Here is an 18,265-nt window from a genome sequence, read left to right on the forward strand (position 1 = left end):
TGCAGACCACTTTAAAAATGCCTTGTACCCAGGTCTTACAGGCTTTGCAGTCCTATACATTCATGCTCATGGATGGTCATATGGGCCCTGGATCCAAGGCCCCTTTTTGAGTTTGATGGCAGAATTTAGCAAAAATGTACCAAATATTTGAATGAAATGGCCAGGGCCATTGTGCTCATCTCATGTGGAGGAAAGACGGATAAAGAGCATGGTATTGTGTCATGTAGTGTTAGGTTTGATGTAGGTCCAAGCAATTACAATTTCCCCAAAATGGCCAATTTACAGTACATTCGACCTCTGTGACCTTGAAAAGTAGGCCAAATCAAAAAAGACCCGGGTGACACATTGAATGGTTGTTAGAATTAGATGTACCTATGATATAAAATTGGTGCCAATCGGGCAAGTAATTACTAGGAATAATGGCATTTTGAAGAATTTAGGATTTGGCCCCCTCCCTGGAGGCCAAACGGCAAATCAGATCGCACCAAACTTCGGTACCTGAGATCACCTGACCAAGGGGTACATGTGTACTTAATTTGTGATCAATAGTCATTGCAGTTAAGAAACGTGCCATAGTTACGGCCTGACAGCCAATTTACGCCATTTGACCTCTGTGACCTTGACAAGAAGGTCAAATTAAAAACCTGTGTGACATATACTGTATGGTGGTTAGATGTACCCATGATATCAAATTGGTGGCAATCGGGCAAGAAGTTAAGGAATAATCACATTTTTAAGGTTTTTGGATTTTGCCCTCTGGTGGTCAAGTGGTGAATCATATTGGACCAAACTTCGGTCCCTGAGATCACCTGACTAAGGGGTAAATGTGTACCAAATTTGGGATCAATAGTCATTGCAGTTTAGAAACGTGCCATCGTTACATCCTAACGGCCAATTTACACCATTTGACTTCTGTGACCTTGAAAAGTAGGTCAAATCAAAAACCCGTATGATATGTGATGTATCCTTGCTAGGAGTACCTACCATAAAATTTTTATTGAAAACGGATCATTAATAAGAGACATATCACACTTTTTATGTTTTAAGTTTTGGCCCCCTGGTGGCCAAGTCATGAACCAGACCGGACTGAAATTCAGTGTCAGAGTACCTCTGACCTAGGGGGTCCTGTGTACAAAGTTTCAAGTTCATAGCACAAGCGGTTAAGAAACGTGCCACACAGGATACGGACGACGACGGACGACGACGACGACGGAAGACGACGACGACGACGACGACGACGACAACGACGACGACGGACACAGGGCTATCGTATAGACTCCCCTAACGGTGAGCCAAAAACCATGAAGCGGTTGGAATTTTGAGCTGATTTTTACATGCAGCATCTGCAGGACATCAACAACTACATTGGCAGTGTTTTATTGGTTCTGACATGTCTAGATATGTGCTCTGCTAACGGACGACGACGAACCACGGACAACACAGTGTCATATAAGCTCCCCAGAGGTGAGCTAAAACTCTACTATGACACAAATGATACCATCAGAAAGAACTATTCAAAAGTTGCGTCTTTAAATGATTCATGGCTTGGGCAATACCAGAGTGAGCATCAGATCTTGCGACTTGAAAAAATAACACATTCAAGTCACGAAGGATAGGTTTTTTTTCTGTCAGTGCACGTGCTTTGCAAGACTAGACTCTCAGCAATAGACTACCATACTGCAGCAGCTGACCAGGTTGCACCAGACCCTTACAACTCTGCCAAGGATACTTGGCCTGTCATTTACCAAGAAAAAAATATCGACTCAATCTGCCAACATTGGGGCAGCTGACTTTTTTGTTGCAAGCAATCAGGTGACACTGGAGTCTTTATCCATCCATCATAACCACAGAGCTGGTAGTCTATTTGTTTGAACACATGGAACATGAATAAATAATACCCAAACAATTTGCGGATATTGCCATTTGAAATCGGTGAAAGTTCCATGGTCGGTTACTAGCACAATTTTTTTCACCCAATGATACAATAGCATGAACAGGCAATTAGCCATCCTTTCAGCGTGGTCAATTAAACTAAAAGCTTATGGACCGATGTGGTGTCCATGGGATATGGGGCGCAGTGGGCCAGAACGATGAAAATGGACTTGTCAGCTCGATACAGTCACATCAATATTCTCCCGGGATATCATCCGTCAGAAAATAATTCATGCATTCATCGCCAAGTGTGATTTCACAGCCAATATGGCTAAGTGCTTTCAAATGGTTTTCAAACCCCACTCGTTGTCATATACTGCCATTTTTACCACCATGAGAATTTTATTATCTATCTGTTGCGTATTTTAATTGCCAGACACGGGGCTACTGAAGTCCTACCGAACTGGGTGTGGAAAACACTTCGTCCAAATGAAAGAGTTAACAAGTGCTGATGTTTGAAACCAATTGAGAAACTAGCTCTACTATGATACCTTTGTATCATACGACATGCAATGTCACAGATTGGTAGATTGAGTAACGATTTGTTTGCGATAAATCCAACCCAAAGAAGAAGAAAACCTTGTTTTTCTTTTTAAGTCCCACTTGTTGCGACGGCAGGTGTAAAAGGAGACAATTATTACACCTTGAGAGGTGGAGCACTGAAATCTTGTATTACCACAAGCAGTTCCCGGTGGATTACTGGAAAAAATGTTACACCCTAAGGGAATGGTTTCTAGCCACTGGACCTGATGAGCATGTTAAAGGAAAACAGAAGTACCCTTTCAAAATTCATACCATGACTCAACCTAAAAGCTGCTATGCCATGTTTGCCAACTTGTGCACACCCCTCTTACTAAGAATACAACTTTCTTGCAATGTTTCATTGTTGTAGCCAATATCTAAAAGACTAAAGCTGTCCACATCTCAAATAAAGCACGGCAAATGTCGAAGTTTGCAAGGTAATCCTCTTCGAGTCTTAGGTTCCAGCAAGCAGGTGTTCTCTGGTAGGACATCTTAGCTCAAAATGCTAAAGCTTTTTTAACAATAAGAAGTTCCAAAGGATTACTGAGAACTTTCTTCCTAAGAAGAGAAGTCTAAGTTACTGGCATGAGTAGCCTTTAGTCATACTTTTCATGCTACCTGCTGTAATACGTTCTAACACTAATGACCTGCTAACGTTGGATTTCATTATGAAATTAGACTAAGTCAAGTAACTGTTAAAAACAGACAACTGATGATTCCCTAGTAGTATTCAACTGAGTTGCTCCCTCAGCCAACACTGACTGACACTGACAAATGAGCTATCTCAGCGATGCTGACACACCAACAAAGTCTTAAACACCTCAAGCAGGTTGCTGCCACTGGCGCGCCAACGCTAATCTATCAATGATTCTAATCTAGACCCGGTATAAAGAGACGAGTCAGAAGGAATGGGGCAAAGACAAGAGGCTGTCATACGTATTGTTGCAGTGGCATTTAGTTTCAGGTTCAGCAAGGAAATGATCGAATCATCAGCATTAAGATCTTAACAATCGTAGCATTTTTTGTCAGATTTAAAAAAACGTAGGCATAGTGCTTTTGTGTTGGCATGTGGTGTTGTGTTGTTTTGTGTTATAGGAAACTACAATGTTATATCTGGTTTAACTGGTATCGATTGGGAAGAGGAAGGTATGCCTATTGTTCACACCAATTCATGCAATGTATAACTGATAGAATGGAGTGAGGTTGGTCTTGTTGCAGGCATTTTCAGTTTCAATAAGGTGTTTTTTTAGTTCGGGATGAAACTTTGGATAGTTATCTTGTGATGAGCAGTAAGAGGCCGGATTACCTTTCTACCTTGAGCAGCTGATGCTTCTTTTAATTCGTGTAAACTGGAACTTACCTAAAAGATAAAATGTGCCAACAATTGTTAAAATGTTTGAAAACCTGGTACAAAATGATTGCTGAGAGATACAATGTACCAAGGAAGAAAACAGCAATACAGATGATGACTTTTCTCTTCCTCAGCAAGTTTGAGATTTTGGGGAGTGTGGTGGCACAGGTGAAGGGCTTCTGACTTGTGATCGGAAGGTCGTGAATTCGTGGCTGGGCCAGTGCCACTCTGCATACTTTCAACTCGGAGCATACTGCGCTAGAGTTATAGGCCAGGCCTATAACAGTAGCACAGTATGCTCCTTGATTTAAAAAGAAAGATTTCTGGATCAGGCGCTGAAATATATTGCAAAGTACTTTGAGATTGTAACTATAAAGTGCATGAGAACTGACATTTATTTTTATTCTAAACCAATGGAGAAGAGCATTTATCCAATAAATTTATTTGGGAGTCTGACGATTGTTTGCTGTGGAAAACTCCTGGGGTTGACTTCACTTGAGGGACAGCAACATGAAATGGACTTGCTTTGGAAGTCAGTCAGAACAGTAATGTACAAACGCTAATGGATGAGAGAAATCAAAATGGACCCAACGGGGGAATTGTCTACTAATGGATGAAATAAAATCCAATTTGGCAATAAAGCCATCCCTTCCCCATCAAAGCCAGCATTCCCCATTATTGCCGATCTGTACTGCTGCCATTAAGGCTGATAGGAATTTGTCATCATTTATTAATTACTAATCCAATAACAACAAAATATCATCCATTTGTTTGTGCCTGAAACCATTAATTGGAGTAGTGCCGGCATTCTCCCTTCCATTGTTCTTTGGAAGGGCATGCTGACTGCACAGTATCAAACAAAAAATTCCCATCCCTCTAAATTCTCAAAGGAGAAATGTAAAGTGTCCAGAAAGTGTGGAAAGGTCAACATCTCAATGCTCCGTGTCTTTATTTCTCTTCATCACTTGCCCGCAGGAAGACAGGCATTTTTCAAAAAATGATTATGAACTTGTCGCGAGATCAGGGCACACTAAAACTTACTCGCAGAAACACAGTCAAACCATTCCTCTTCGACCACATGGCAAAGAAAACCTGCAGCAAAAATACACTAAGCGGGAATTGTTGCTTCACTGGGCAATCAGTAACTGATATCGCAACAATGGTAATCCTTTCACAAAGATTTTTACAATTTCTTTCACAAACCTGACCACGTCTCAAAATATCACCAAGAACGTGTTTGTTTGGTTTTCATGGCTGTTACCAAGGTTACCACAGGTTGGTGGCCATCTTGTAACTTCCTGTTCTTTCCCAGGAGAGTGGAACCCGATGTTTGATCCAGTTCTTGATTTTTTTTCTGGTCCATGGAGCCTACTGATGGATCGAATGCGATACCTCTGTCACAACAGAACGCTGCACTCGTTGGCGATTAAGGGAGGAACATAATCTCCCACTACATGTTCTGACGGAAATAGGACAAAAATAGTCAGGAGAACGATATCAAGCAAAAAATGAATCGAGACACCTTAAGGTATTCCCTGCATGGGTGCGATGAGGTACCTCGATGCTGTTGATTTGGATTTGGTAGGTAGAATGATAAGTTGATCACCTTGAAGATGGCAGTATTGGGATAATCTTATAAGACACAGACAGTACTTATGGAGCCTGGTCAGAATTGTGAAAAATAAGGGTTGGAGGTAGCACAAAAACGTTAACAAATGCTATTAAATTTGTTGATCCGGTCTTCGAGAAGATGTGGTTCGGAACTGGGCACACTTGAAAGCAGTCTTCCCGCTGACTGATGAAGATAGCTATGCTGGTTAACGTGGCTTGCACGTTGTTCTCGTAAGATGAAATGCAGGGGTGTTCTCATAACGGTGATATGAATCACTCACAACTGAAACACACCTGCAGACAATACTACATTTTCTGTTTGTCTAATGTGAAATGCACTTTACTGCAGAATTGCGGTGATTGTTTTAATGAGACTCTCCTAGCCCACGGGTGATAAGAAGGTAAGAATAATCACAGCTTCCTTCATGAATTGACGCACAGAGACAACCCATCTTAGGAGGAACAACGTACAAATCACGTTAACCAGATCATCTCGGAGACCTTTCTGCAAAAACTTGCTGCTTCCCACGACATCGTCGTAGCCAAATGATTAGTTTTTCGAGTGATTACTGCTCCCTCATGATTCACTCTTTAAACATTGTAGATGCCATTCGGCTGGTAATTCATCTCACTTTAAGCCGAATCTAAGTAGGACCATTACTCAATCACGCCTTAGAACAGATTGGTCTTTCCACAGAGCAGGTTAGATGTAGTCCTACTTACTGGAGAGACTTCTCATGAGGGTCGGGTGCCCTTTTCATCAGCAGAATCGAAGAATCTCAAGTTTCTACCCAACATTACTGTTTACCGATGACGTCCTCATCACCAATGTGTAAAATCTGCATTGGTAACTCTGTCATAACAACCAACACTGTACATGCACAAACGGCAAATCACAAGCCAACTTGACTCCTCTTGTTTTGTATACCTTCTTTAAGGAGCGTGTCAAGGCTGGACACGGTTCGGGACGTGGTGATGACAATCGTAAGAAGACCCAGGGAGACATAGGCAGAACATATCTTGCTGGGCCCAGTTGTTCAAAGCAAGTTTTGTCATTAATGCTGGCATTAACTTAAACTTAATGCGGCTTTTAGTCTATGGGCTTAACTGACGGAGATAATGGCAACTAAAGTAAACGCCATTGCCAAAATTCGTTTTGAACAACCGGGGTCGTCTTTACTCTCAAAGGTCCAATCTAAAACAATCCCTGCACCTGAAAGAATCCTCTATGTCATAACAATCACAGCTAAATCACTTCAAGCTAAAGAGGCCATCATCCTAATTCTTTGATGCCACTCACATAATTTTGCTGTTACACCACTTTGATCTCAGAACCTCTCTTATTTCCTCTAACAGCGTACTTTAAAATAGTTCCTATCAATCTCCTTGTTAAATCATCGTAAAATAATCCGTAAATGGTAAGCGCATATTAAATTGACAGCGAGTAGAAAATACATGGTAAGGATGCGAAGTTAGTTATTTCAGGAATCGCTTGAATTTGCAATGAATACACGAGAGCAACAGGAAAGGGAAGTCATGAACAAGGAGTGAGGACTAGCGAGAGGCAAATGAAGATTTGAATATGTTTAAATGTTGATCCATTGATTTGGAACAGATATCGGATACGGAAGTGTCTTTGGTGACAAATAGATGGGTAGGATGGTTAAGAATAATGAATTTTCAATTTTGTTTGAAAGAACTGGCCATCAGATTCTCAATTATTTCTACGAAACGCCAGTGATTGTTAATTTTCGAAGTCATTGAATTCACTGAAGAGGACAAACAACCTTAACAACTGATAAAACATGGTATACTGAACTGAATATTGGCCACTGTAAATGAGAAATTTGAGACACGCCAAGACTTGATCACTCCATATTCTAGGGATCTGATCCCAGACTACACTAAAGGTACCTCTTGTATTGAGAACAAGGCATGAAAGGCGGCTACAAATCTGATCCCTGCAACCAGCGCAACTCCACGAAGTCAATAATGAAATCTGAGGATGTTTGCATCCGCAGCAGAATCTCTCTATCAGGGTCACCCTTGGAACTGGAAACTGATGTCCCTATAGTCAGGTGTCCTGAATAAATAGGTCTATTTAAATGGGATTGAAAAATTTGGAATGAAAAACAGCGTTCTTGGAGAGGGTGCCCTGCCAACAGAGTATACTCAAATCTCCTGAGAGCCTATCCCAACCTTTCCATCGTCTCATCGAGTGTTTCTCCCTTGATCACCCCTACCGACTTCAGTGTGAGTATTAATAGTTCCTGTGATTTCTCAGAAGACAGCCCCGGAACCGGTAAGAATGACTAAAGGAGGCAAAGCTTTCAGGTGCTCTAAAGGTTACAATGGCGTATAAGCTGTCTGTCTTTCAGTGAGAGTGTATTGACGTTTCGGTTCTCTTCATGAGATCACGACGTGCTTTTCAAATAGGCACTGAGTCGGGCTCTGTATATCACTGACGTAAGGTTTCAACCCAATCGAACTGGCATTTTCCTTGGAATATCCCAATGTGACAAGACGCAAACTCGTCTGCCATGTGGTTCTTGCCAGGTTTTATTCATGCAACAGGACAATTCAAAGAACTTGCCAAAGGACGTTAGCAAATGGGGACATAAAGTCAAGAAAAGTCTTTTCAATTTTCATGTAGTTATGGTTTAAGTTGTCATCAGCTGTTCTTCAAGGGCTCATTTCTGGGAAAATCTGATGTGAATTTCAAATAATTTCAGTATAAATTTGCACCGCGTCACCTATCATGAAACATAAAGCCAGAAGTCATTCAGCGGTGAATTGCCCAGCTGAATGTTATGGGATGTTGTGGCACTTGAGGCATTCTGATATTGACTAATCAATCCCGCAACTGGTAGAATCTCGAGTCAAAATGCGGCTGTATGGTGAACCATGGTTAGGCAAACTCATGGAATATGCCATTATGACCAAGTAAACACTGGCCCATTACTACAAACATCACAAAATACACAATCATCGGGTAACTATGGTAACGCATGGACGCAGTTAAACACCAATTTATTTTACGTGGAATCGACAATATTTTGATATGAACCGGAAGTATGAATGTTGTCCAGTGGCACTGGATTGCGGCGACATTACTTTTGGTGAATGAATGGACTCGGTGATCAAATGATGTCAAATATTGATTACTTTATCAGATATCGCCAAAAGCTCTTGCCTGAATTTGTCGCGTCAATGTTTTCCATGAAACAGGAAGCACACACATCAATTACATGAAAGGACGAAACCAAAACCTCATAATAAGCTAACCGGTAATTCATCATGAAATGGCCAGGGCCATTGTGCTCACCTCATGTGGAGGAAAGATGGATAAAGAGCATGGTCTTGTGTCATGTAGTGTTAGGTTTGATGTAGGTCCAAGCAATTACAATTTCCCCAGAATGGCCAATTTACAGTACATTCGACCTCTGTGACCTTGAAAAGTAGGTCAAATCAAAGAAGACCCGGGTGACACATTGAATGGATGTTAGAATTAGATGTACCTATGATATAAAATTGGTGCCAATCGGGCAAGTCATTACTAGGAATAATGGCATTTTGAAGAATTTAGGATTTGGCCCCCTCCCTGGAGGCCAAACGGCAAATCAGATCGCACCAAACTTCGGTACCTGAGATCACCTGACCAAGGGGTACATGTGTACTTAATTTGTGATCAATAGTCATTGCAGTTAAGAAACATGCCATAGTTACGGCCTGACGGCGAATTTACGCCATTTGACCTCTGTGACCTTGACAAGAAGGTCAAATTAAAAACCTGTGTGACATATACTGTATGGTGGTTAGATGTACCCATGATATCAAATCGGTGGCAATCGGGCAAGAAGTTAAGGAATAATCACATTTTTAAGGTTTTTGGATTTTGCCCCCTGGTGGTCAAGTGGTGAATCATATTGGACCAAACTTTGGTCCCTGAGATCACCTGACTAAGGGGTAAATGTGTACCAAATTTGGTATCAATAGTCATTGCAGTTTAGAAACGTGCCATTGTTACATCCTAACGGCTAATTTACACCATTTGACCTCTGTGACCTTGAAAAGGAGGTCAAATCAAAAACCCGGAGGATATATGAGCTAAGAGGTGAGCTAAAAAGGAAAGCTTTCGCCACAGTACATGTCAAAATAAAGATACATGCACGTCAGAATGTATTTTGTCAGTGCCATCATGGGAGCTGTCAATCGGGAATCATGCAACTGTCATATAACAACATTCAAACTTTCTCCATGCCGGAGCGGGAAAAAAATGTGCTTCCGCCAAAGTTATGATTTGACGCAACATGTTTTGACAGTCTAGAGTCGACGTTTTAAAACATCGCATATTGATTCTGAATGATGTAATTTGGCGGCAATGTACACGGTTCTAAATGTGAGCAATTAGCAAATGGGTTTTAATGTTCATAAGTGAATAAACACAAGCAATTCATCATCATAATGCAATAGACTTAAATGTAGTTTTCATTAGCTTGGTTTTCATTTGATAATGCAGCCATCGCCAAGAGATAAATGATGTGGACTATACCATTGAGGAACGAAATGGAGCCAAATTTGCCAGGCATATTGGATGATTGGGTTTGGATGGGAAACACCAAGCAAATGGCTACGCTGATAGAATGACATATTGACACTTTTAACAGATATTTAGAAAGTTTTTAGTTTTTGGTCCCGGTATGGAGTGGGACCTATCAAGCATCATTAGATTGACCATCCAGGGTACTGTCTTTCAGGAATAGTATTTGGTATTCATTCAATTTACAGTTTTAGTGATATGGAAATGATGGTCATTAGAAAAAAAACCTGCTAACAGGGGGGCTCAAAGGCACCAGTGGACCGACTGACAGCATGGCCTCGGAAATTCAGGCAATAAGCTTTCAGCAACTTTTAAAACTCTACTCATTTAACCCAGTGCAGAACCAGGGTTTTACAGACGATACGATACTGAAAGCACCACAACCAATTAACCAACGCTTACCCAAGACTGATACAGGAGACTAGTGTAACTTAATCAACCCCTATTTTTTCCAGACCCAATCAGTGAGTCATCTGTCACCGGTGATAATCCCTGGTGGTTTTGACAGGTAATAGAACAATAGGCTAAGAATAATGAACAATCAAATCAAACTGTGTTTGACATATTGTCGACATGGTAGGCAAGCTCACCCCAGGTCCCGGAATTGGTTGACCTAACTGGCTAGAGTAGTGTAGATGGTCATACCAGGGGACAAGATTGATTTGGATACTGCAAAGACAACCTGATCTAAGATACAATGTAGATAACATTCCCAGGGGCGGACTTCAAAAGGCACCAACTAAACTGAGAAGACATTTTGTACGAGGTGGAGGGGGAGGTTACAATCCAGACTTGAAGAACACTGCAGACTTTAGCTTCCTTAGTAGAGCAGCGGACAGGGTGGTGCAGAATCACGTTTATTTTGAGATGTATTTCTTGACTGTAACATGGTACCTTCACAGTACTCTCAAAGGTGTTGTAGCAGGTCCATAAGTAAATAAACGTTAACTGCAACGGGAGGCCTCTATGCAAATACACACGCCAGAGAGGTGTCAAGATGCATTAAGAAAATCAGTGCATCATGACGTTGATTAAGTTTATATACACACAATTCATGGCAGTTTCCTTCCAAGAAGGCCACTCACAGTGAAATGTGTTTTCTTGATCCAAACCCCAAAGATTTCCATTCAAATCAAGAGGCAAATATTGGTGTGTGCGCTGGGGGACGTGACTCAGAACTGAACATGTCCTTCCAATGGTCTGCGTTTACGATTTTGTAATTGGCACGAACAGAAGGCAATGTTTGTCTACCGCTTCTTAAATCAATCTCGCTCAAATGACAATATCTTGTGCGGCCTGTGGGCACGAGGAAATGGATTTGATAAGAAAGACAAGAGTTGTTCAATTATTATGGTTTTACGCTGCAACCGGTAGATTTTTATTGGCAGCAGGAATTGAGATAATTAACCAGTAAACCAAGGATGGAAATTGGGGCATTTTTCAGCTTCCGTGCCGAGAATTGATCTGGGATATGGTGTTTCTGGCATTAGTGAACGTCTTTTTACACAAATAAAGCAGCTTCATGATACACTAATAATAATACAACACTAGGTAAAGGGAAAAGAAAATAGCTAGTTTTGTACACGGGCAAGCAATCATGCTAAGCATGTTTCTCAATGATGTCCGAGGGAGCTTTGCGGCACCCCATAAAAGCTACAGCCCTGTTCTTTCACATCACAAATTGCCTCTGCACCAGTAAAGCAACCCAAGAACCACAGTGAACTGATCGTGTAATTTTCAATCCCGACGGCATCGATCTTTCATCATGAATTATTCACGTTTATTGATAGTGGGTTTTTGTTTACTATCGTATGATTGAAAACACACAGTCTGCTCTGAGGAGCATTGACACAGCAATCATAAATCGCCTGAAATGATTGATGGATGAATCTAGACACACCCAGACTACACCCAGAGGAAAACAAACAGGTCAGGTTTAGTTTGAATATTGAAAATAGTATTTGAGGAAAGCAATGTGGTAATTGAACAACATTAAAACATGTAAAGTTTAATCAACAAATGTAGTATTGATGAAAGTAGTTTGTTAACTGAATGATTCTGACTCCAAGCTGACCTAGGTAACGCCCAGAGGAAAACAAATGGGGTCAGGTTTAGTCTGCAGAACGGAATAGTATTTGATGAAGGTAATGTGGTCATTGAACAACATTTTAATGTCAAGTAACCTATAAAGTTCATCCACAAATGTTGTATTTGATGAGAGTACTTCGTTAATTGAATGGTTCTATTTGACTCCACGCGGACCTCGGTAAGACCCAGAGAAAACAAGTGGGTTCAGATCTAGTATGAAAAACAGAATATTATTCAGCGTGGTATAAACATCATCAAATCATTATATTTTGTAAAGTTTGGAGATAGAATGGTATTTTTGATGTGTAATTCAGAGGTTTAGTTCAATGTAGCCAAGATCTATTCAAGCCGATAAAGTTTGTTCAACGTTTCAGTATTGAAATAAAACATTCTTTCCAACCGTTGTGTTAATTTCTATCAACTTTATGTGCCCCCTCACTCAAGGAACATTAACTTTTTCCCATCTTTAACATATCTTTCCACCGTCAGTTTCCAACAGCAATAGACTCATCTCATTTGGATTAAAAAATAACTTCCATCATATATTTCTAGACTTTTGTCTTGAATGTCTATCAGGCAGAAGAATACCATGGTGTAGCCATATCTTTCATCCAGAACTCAGTTGCCCTATGGTATATTAATTGCTGAATAGCTTTTTTCTGACACATTAAACGGAACAGTATACCTTTCAAAATGTCATGCCCAAGGTGATGTAAAAGTTGGATATTTCTCTATCTCTTCATACTGACTTACGAAGACATTATTTCTTTCCGCCCTAACATTCCTATTGTCATTGCCGTACTTTTAATCAAGTCAGAAACGTATAGAACCCAGGGCGGTGCAATCAACCATGTTTCTTTTCCATTGGAAAAGCAAAACATTCTGCCGTTTCAGATCAAGATGGGTGCAATACATGTACACTGATGCACAAGTTACTGTGTGAAGATACAGCCAATGTAATATGAAATTCTTTTCGGCATACTAAGCCTCGTTCAACCGCAAACCCTGTAGGCACAGCAAATGTGGCATTTCAAAACTCCGCTGCAGAAACAATCAAGAACAATAGCCAATAGAATGCCGCGTCGGATAAAAGCAAGTAAAAGCCATGATCAGGTGACATGTTTACATATCATACGCCAGTCAATATCAGAAAAAATCGGTGTACAGCTGTAAACGTGATTCCTGTGCGAAAAATATATCGGAAAAATGTCATATACATTTGGACTTTTTCTTGATATCAGTAGTCAAAATGTTCCTATCTGTGTTTCTGAAGTATGCTGCTGTAACTGGGGAGATGTACATTAAGACTATGACTGGCTTCAGGCACTGGCAATAAAAATGTCAGAATATGAGCGCTCTGACGGACCACAAATTGCTATCATACGATTTCTCCGATACATTGCGGTATCAAAATTTCTCTTAATTGTCATACCTCTGAGCAGAAACAGATATCTGTTTCGGCTCTGATGTACATTTATGAAAAGAAGAGATGGTATAAAAGTGGGCTTCACTTGCTCATAGGAAATAATGATAAGAATATCAAGATAACATCAGGTTTGTGAAATTTTCTAAGTTTGTGAAATTTTCTAAGTTCAATGATTCAAATTGAAATATGGCATGGAACTTTGATAGTTAGCTGCTTCTGTCAGCAGGATTGCAAGAAAATGGAATCTAAAGCAGTGAATGAATTAAGAGCGCCAGAAAGTGAACTGTTTCATCTGTGTGTCTTGAGCAAGGCACTTGACCCTACTTGCTTCTCTACACCCAGGATTAAATGGTAGCTGGCAAAATATGATTATTTGTCTCGAGTGCTGAATAGACGCAACTTGGACATGTGATACTCCCCAGGGAGTTTCGGTCCGCATTTTCTGTCCTAGCAGTCTTGATGTGAGAACCAGTGACCACCAGCGTGGTATCAAGTCCATAAACCAAACATTCAAAGTAGAAAAGAAGCTGATATAGAGATAACCAATGGAATCGGAATAATCTTCAGTTATTGGAAAACTAGTGAAAAAGGCGGAAAACAACTATAATAAGAGAAACCAACCCCTCGGGTGTGCCAGTGTTTACCACTCTACTCCGGAACTTCTGGAACATGGTTCTTTGGCATGCTAATCCTTGCCAGGAGTGGGAAAATGTCAGAGGTGATACTTCCTGGGATGAGATCTTGGCCTTTGTAACACAAGTAACATGGACATGAGTTTCTGTTCCTCTTGCACAATACTATCGGTTTCTTTCTCTAGAGCCGATCACTCGTCACAAAGGCTTTGTAATGGAGATTTCTTCTATTTCTTTTGTACTTTTAGGTCGTAGGCCAGAACTCTCGAAAAGGACTCCATGAAAGTTTGGTGTGAAATTTCTAGTCTCTGTACGCACACGCGGGTACCTGAGGTAAGAGGAAAGTCCCAACACTATGCTATCTGGTGCCTGTTTTTGTTGCAGCGAAAACAAAAAGAACTGTGCCTCAAGCAAGAGAAAGTCATATGGGAGATGGTGCTGGTTTTTGTTGGACTAAAACAATGACGTTTACCTCAGGTAGAACAAAGTTACAACAGTACGGTAAACAGTGTCCCTTTTTATTGGAACTTCAACAATGACATGTGAATCTTCGACACAGGGAACGAGATATCATGCTGAACTGAAGAATACAAGCATGTTGTTGCCAGTTCTGTAGCCTCCTTTATTTCTATCAGTTTATAAAAGTGAGGATTGCCAAGAGGCTTTCACCATATGAACTGAAGAGCCTCACAGAAGCTGTCCCCAACATAAAGTGGTCAAGAGCCATACTTCACATAGAAACAGATGCTTTCAGTGTGACAGAAATCTCCACTTCAACATTCATGGCATAGTTTTCTTTATGAAGTTGATTTAGGTTGTATGAGTACATTTGAGTCTTGACGACCTCCCCACGATTCAAAAGAGCTGTAAGTAATGAAAGTAACTCTGTAGCCTTGGGAAGCTTGAAAGCTTATTATTTCCTTCTCCAAATAAGTAAGAGTCGATATCAGCACAAGACTTTGAGTTCTCCTATTCATGCTAAACATATCAACCACGCTCAGTTGAAAGAACCCTTTGCTTAGCATCTTTCTGCACAAGCCCAGTATCTTTTTTGATGCACAAGGATTTGGTTAAATGAGCAGAGCAAAGTTTTTTACAGTCATCACTCTTTCCACAGATTTCGGTGGTACTGCAACTGAGGCAAAGCACCTCTGCTCACTCTGAATAGCACACCCACCCACTTAATTCTCTCCCTTTTTTATGCACACTTGGCCAATTATTCAAGAAACCTACCGGTGCAGCCACGAATTTGCTCGCGTTGAGAATCATTAAGAGGAGCCTTGCAACCCTTCAGTGATAAATCTGCGATCACCTCAAATATCATCAAAGCACAAGGGACGACACTAACAGCAGCTAACGATACAGATGTTAGATTGTGTATTCAAGTCATTCGGCTGATATAACGTGCCCGACGGGGAGCTGGCTCTTACAAGACGTGTATGAAGTTACATGTCAAATGGAGGCCAGAAATGATTATGTGTGCATAGAGAAAATGGCCAAGCGTGTTGAGATTGCCGAGCATCTGATATCGGGCCCCTTCAACCATGAGGGAGGCAGGAAGAATACTGATCTTTCAACCGATGAGATGACGCTTGATTATTACACTATCTGGTGTCAATGTTGAAGGACGGAAGTTCAGCTAATGGCGTTGACAGTGGGGATGTGGTCTGGGGGCCCCGGTGACAAGAGTAATATGATGGAATACAGCTCAGTTACAATTGTATGTCACAGTTGCTCCATAATGTGTTTACCAGTCACGAACAAAATGTAGGACAGTAGCAGCTATTGGGATTAGCCTGCTCAGGTTGTGAATGACGTACAATGTGGCATGGAAGAAGATCTTTTCACTTTGAGTTGTGCACTGACACACTCCAATTTGCGCCAAGAATTTCCATGATAATACTGCTTTGAAGAAAGCATATGCTCAATCATGTATTTAAAGCATGGTGGCGATTTTCATTTTTTCTTTACTTCGGAAATCACCCGCTCCAAATTTTGAATGTCACTGTAACATATAATTGCATATGACTATATGGTCAGGATAACTGACGATAATGACAAGGACGCTACGTGACATATGCTGTCATCTGGTAATAATAATTTCAAACTCGTCAACCTCATCTGAGACCTAATGATGCCCTGCCAGCAAACTTAAACTTTGACAGCGTTCCGGACAAAACTGCTGCTTCCACCTAGCATAAGTTGTTGGAACAGGACTCCATCCCTGGTGTTAGCCCCCTGATGTAGCCTCGCATCCTTTCAGGGAAACACCACTGGTACCACCTGGTTTCATTTTATCAAACTATAGTACCACCGCCGCCACCACCTTGTGTCACTTTTAACAACACAACCACTGCTGCCGGCTGGTTTAACGGCCGGGAACCAACAACCGTTTTTTGTCGAGATTGCGTGTTCTCCACAAACATCAGAACGTGATTTAGTATGAGTAGTCCAGATTGAATGACTATAGATGTCAGATCCAACTCTATTTGATATCATTCCCGTGTATGGCATGCAAGACATTGCCGCTCAGGCAATCTGCCAATCAACTTCACTCCACATTGCCAAGTATTGCTGAGTTCAACCCCTCCCTTCAGCAACACTTCCTTTCCCCAGCCTTTGGGAGGTAAGGCCCTTGAGCTATGTTCCCAAGCTATAATGTTATAAGGTGTGACATCAGTCCTAGGAAATTATCCCGCAGAAGAATTTGTTAGCATGAAAGATCTTTCCTTCATGCTTGAGGATTGATTGGTGAAATGACAAGAGAAGCAAACGTAGAGGTATCATTCTCTTTGCCTTTTGCATTCATACAGCACCCTGATCGTAAACTTACAGACCATCAGAAGTCACCATCATTGAGATATTAGTCAGGTCTCCCCAGTGCCTTAGAGCCAAGCATTGATAAATCAACTTGAACTAAACGAGATTATGATAATTCAACCACTCACCTTTAATGGGAAGTTTATTGCCAACATTTTGGATCCGTATTCACCCAAGATATCAGAAGAAATATAAGGATTCATGTTAAATAACATCCAGATAGTCGCAGCAGAGAATCGTTATGGAATGCCAATATAATCAAAAATATTTGCGTGTCTCACATCTCAAATATGGCCTACTAGTCCCAGTAAACAAATAACTACAAGCTAATTGTAAATAGACAGCACAGGGGTCTATTATATCGAGATGAATGAGTGGTGGGGATGAGAAGGTATAAAAGTGGTGTCTATTGTCTCGTGGGACTCGATTTCAGGCCATTAAAAGGATATCTGGGAAAGTAAGTGCGGATGATTTGACAATGCTTTCTTGGGTACTCAAGCGTGATCACGACATGGACTGAATAATTAAGTTATAAACATCGCTTTTATATTCTCATGTTCTGGAGTTTGTAAAGATATATGAGAGAGGTTTAGAGTGCCTGCATGGTGTGATGAGTGTTTGAAATAGGGAGGTACCAAACTATGGTATATAATGCATTGTAGAATCCTCCTCTAAAGAGTTGCAGTTAGCACCACAATCGGAAGAAGAGAGAACCATATTTCCAATTTTTCTATCCAGTTATGCAAACGCATGAATAAGAACTCATATGAACTGATTCATGCATGCGCATTGATTTAAAGTCCTTAATGGACTGAAAATATATGACTTTATTGAAAGTATCAAACATCAAAAGTGGCACGCCATGCGACAAACATGATAGAATGCCGCTATATCCAACACCATCAAATCAAAAGCCAAAGCTAAGGAAAGAGAGGAGTGTCAATAACCACACCTTATACTCAGTTAGAAAGAATTGAGACGTATCACGAATTTCTGCACGAGTGGGAAAGCACATTATGAAAATTGAACCGAGTGGTGTGAAAGACTGAGTACCACACCATGGAGTGGATTGCACTTGTCTATCGCCAATACCATGAACCCCAAGACTTGATTGATGCTTTAGATGAAGACGCACCACACTGCGTAGTCAAGGTATTAATCAATGCCGGATATGAAACAAGAGGAACATCTGAATTGCATGCGAATAATTCTCCTGTGGAATACAAATTAGAGAAATGACAGGAAATATGAATCTTGTCATGTTTTTTCGACATTGCAAGGCT

At 40.8% G+C, this 18,265-nt stretch overlaps 1 protein-coding gene across 8 annotated transcripts in view; it reads right to left on the bottom strand.

Annotated features, from left to right (window-relative positions):
- The window catches only part of LOC135486179 (polypyrimidine tract-binding protein 3-like), a 165,256-nt gene that overhangs the window by 107,915 nt on the left and 39,076 nt on the right, over positions 1–18,265 (bottom strand). The window contains exon 1 of one of the 8 annotated variants that reach the window (XM_064768796.1): positions 17,111–17,188. The exons of the other annotated variants lie outside the window; for them this stretch is intronic. Coding sequence (XP_064624866.1) covers positions 17,111–17,185 — 75 coding nt within the window. The 5' untranslated portion in view covers positions 17,186–17,188. Of the gene's footprint in view, positions 1–17,110; positions 17,189–18,265 lie in introns of those variants that run through there. 8 annotated transcript variants of the gene reach the window in all.

This window comes from Lineus longissimus, chromosome 4 (genome assembly GCF_910592395.1).
Source record: "Lineus longissimus chromosome 4, tnLinLong1.2, whole genome shotgun sequence".
Taxonomy (NCBI): Eukaryota; Metazoa; Nemertea; class Pilidiophora; order Heteronemertea; family Lineidae; genus Lineus; species Lineus longissimus.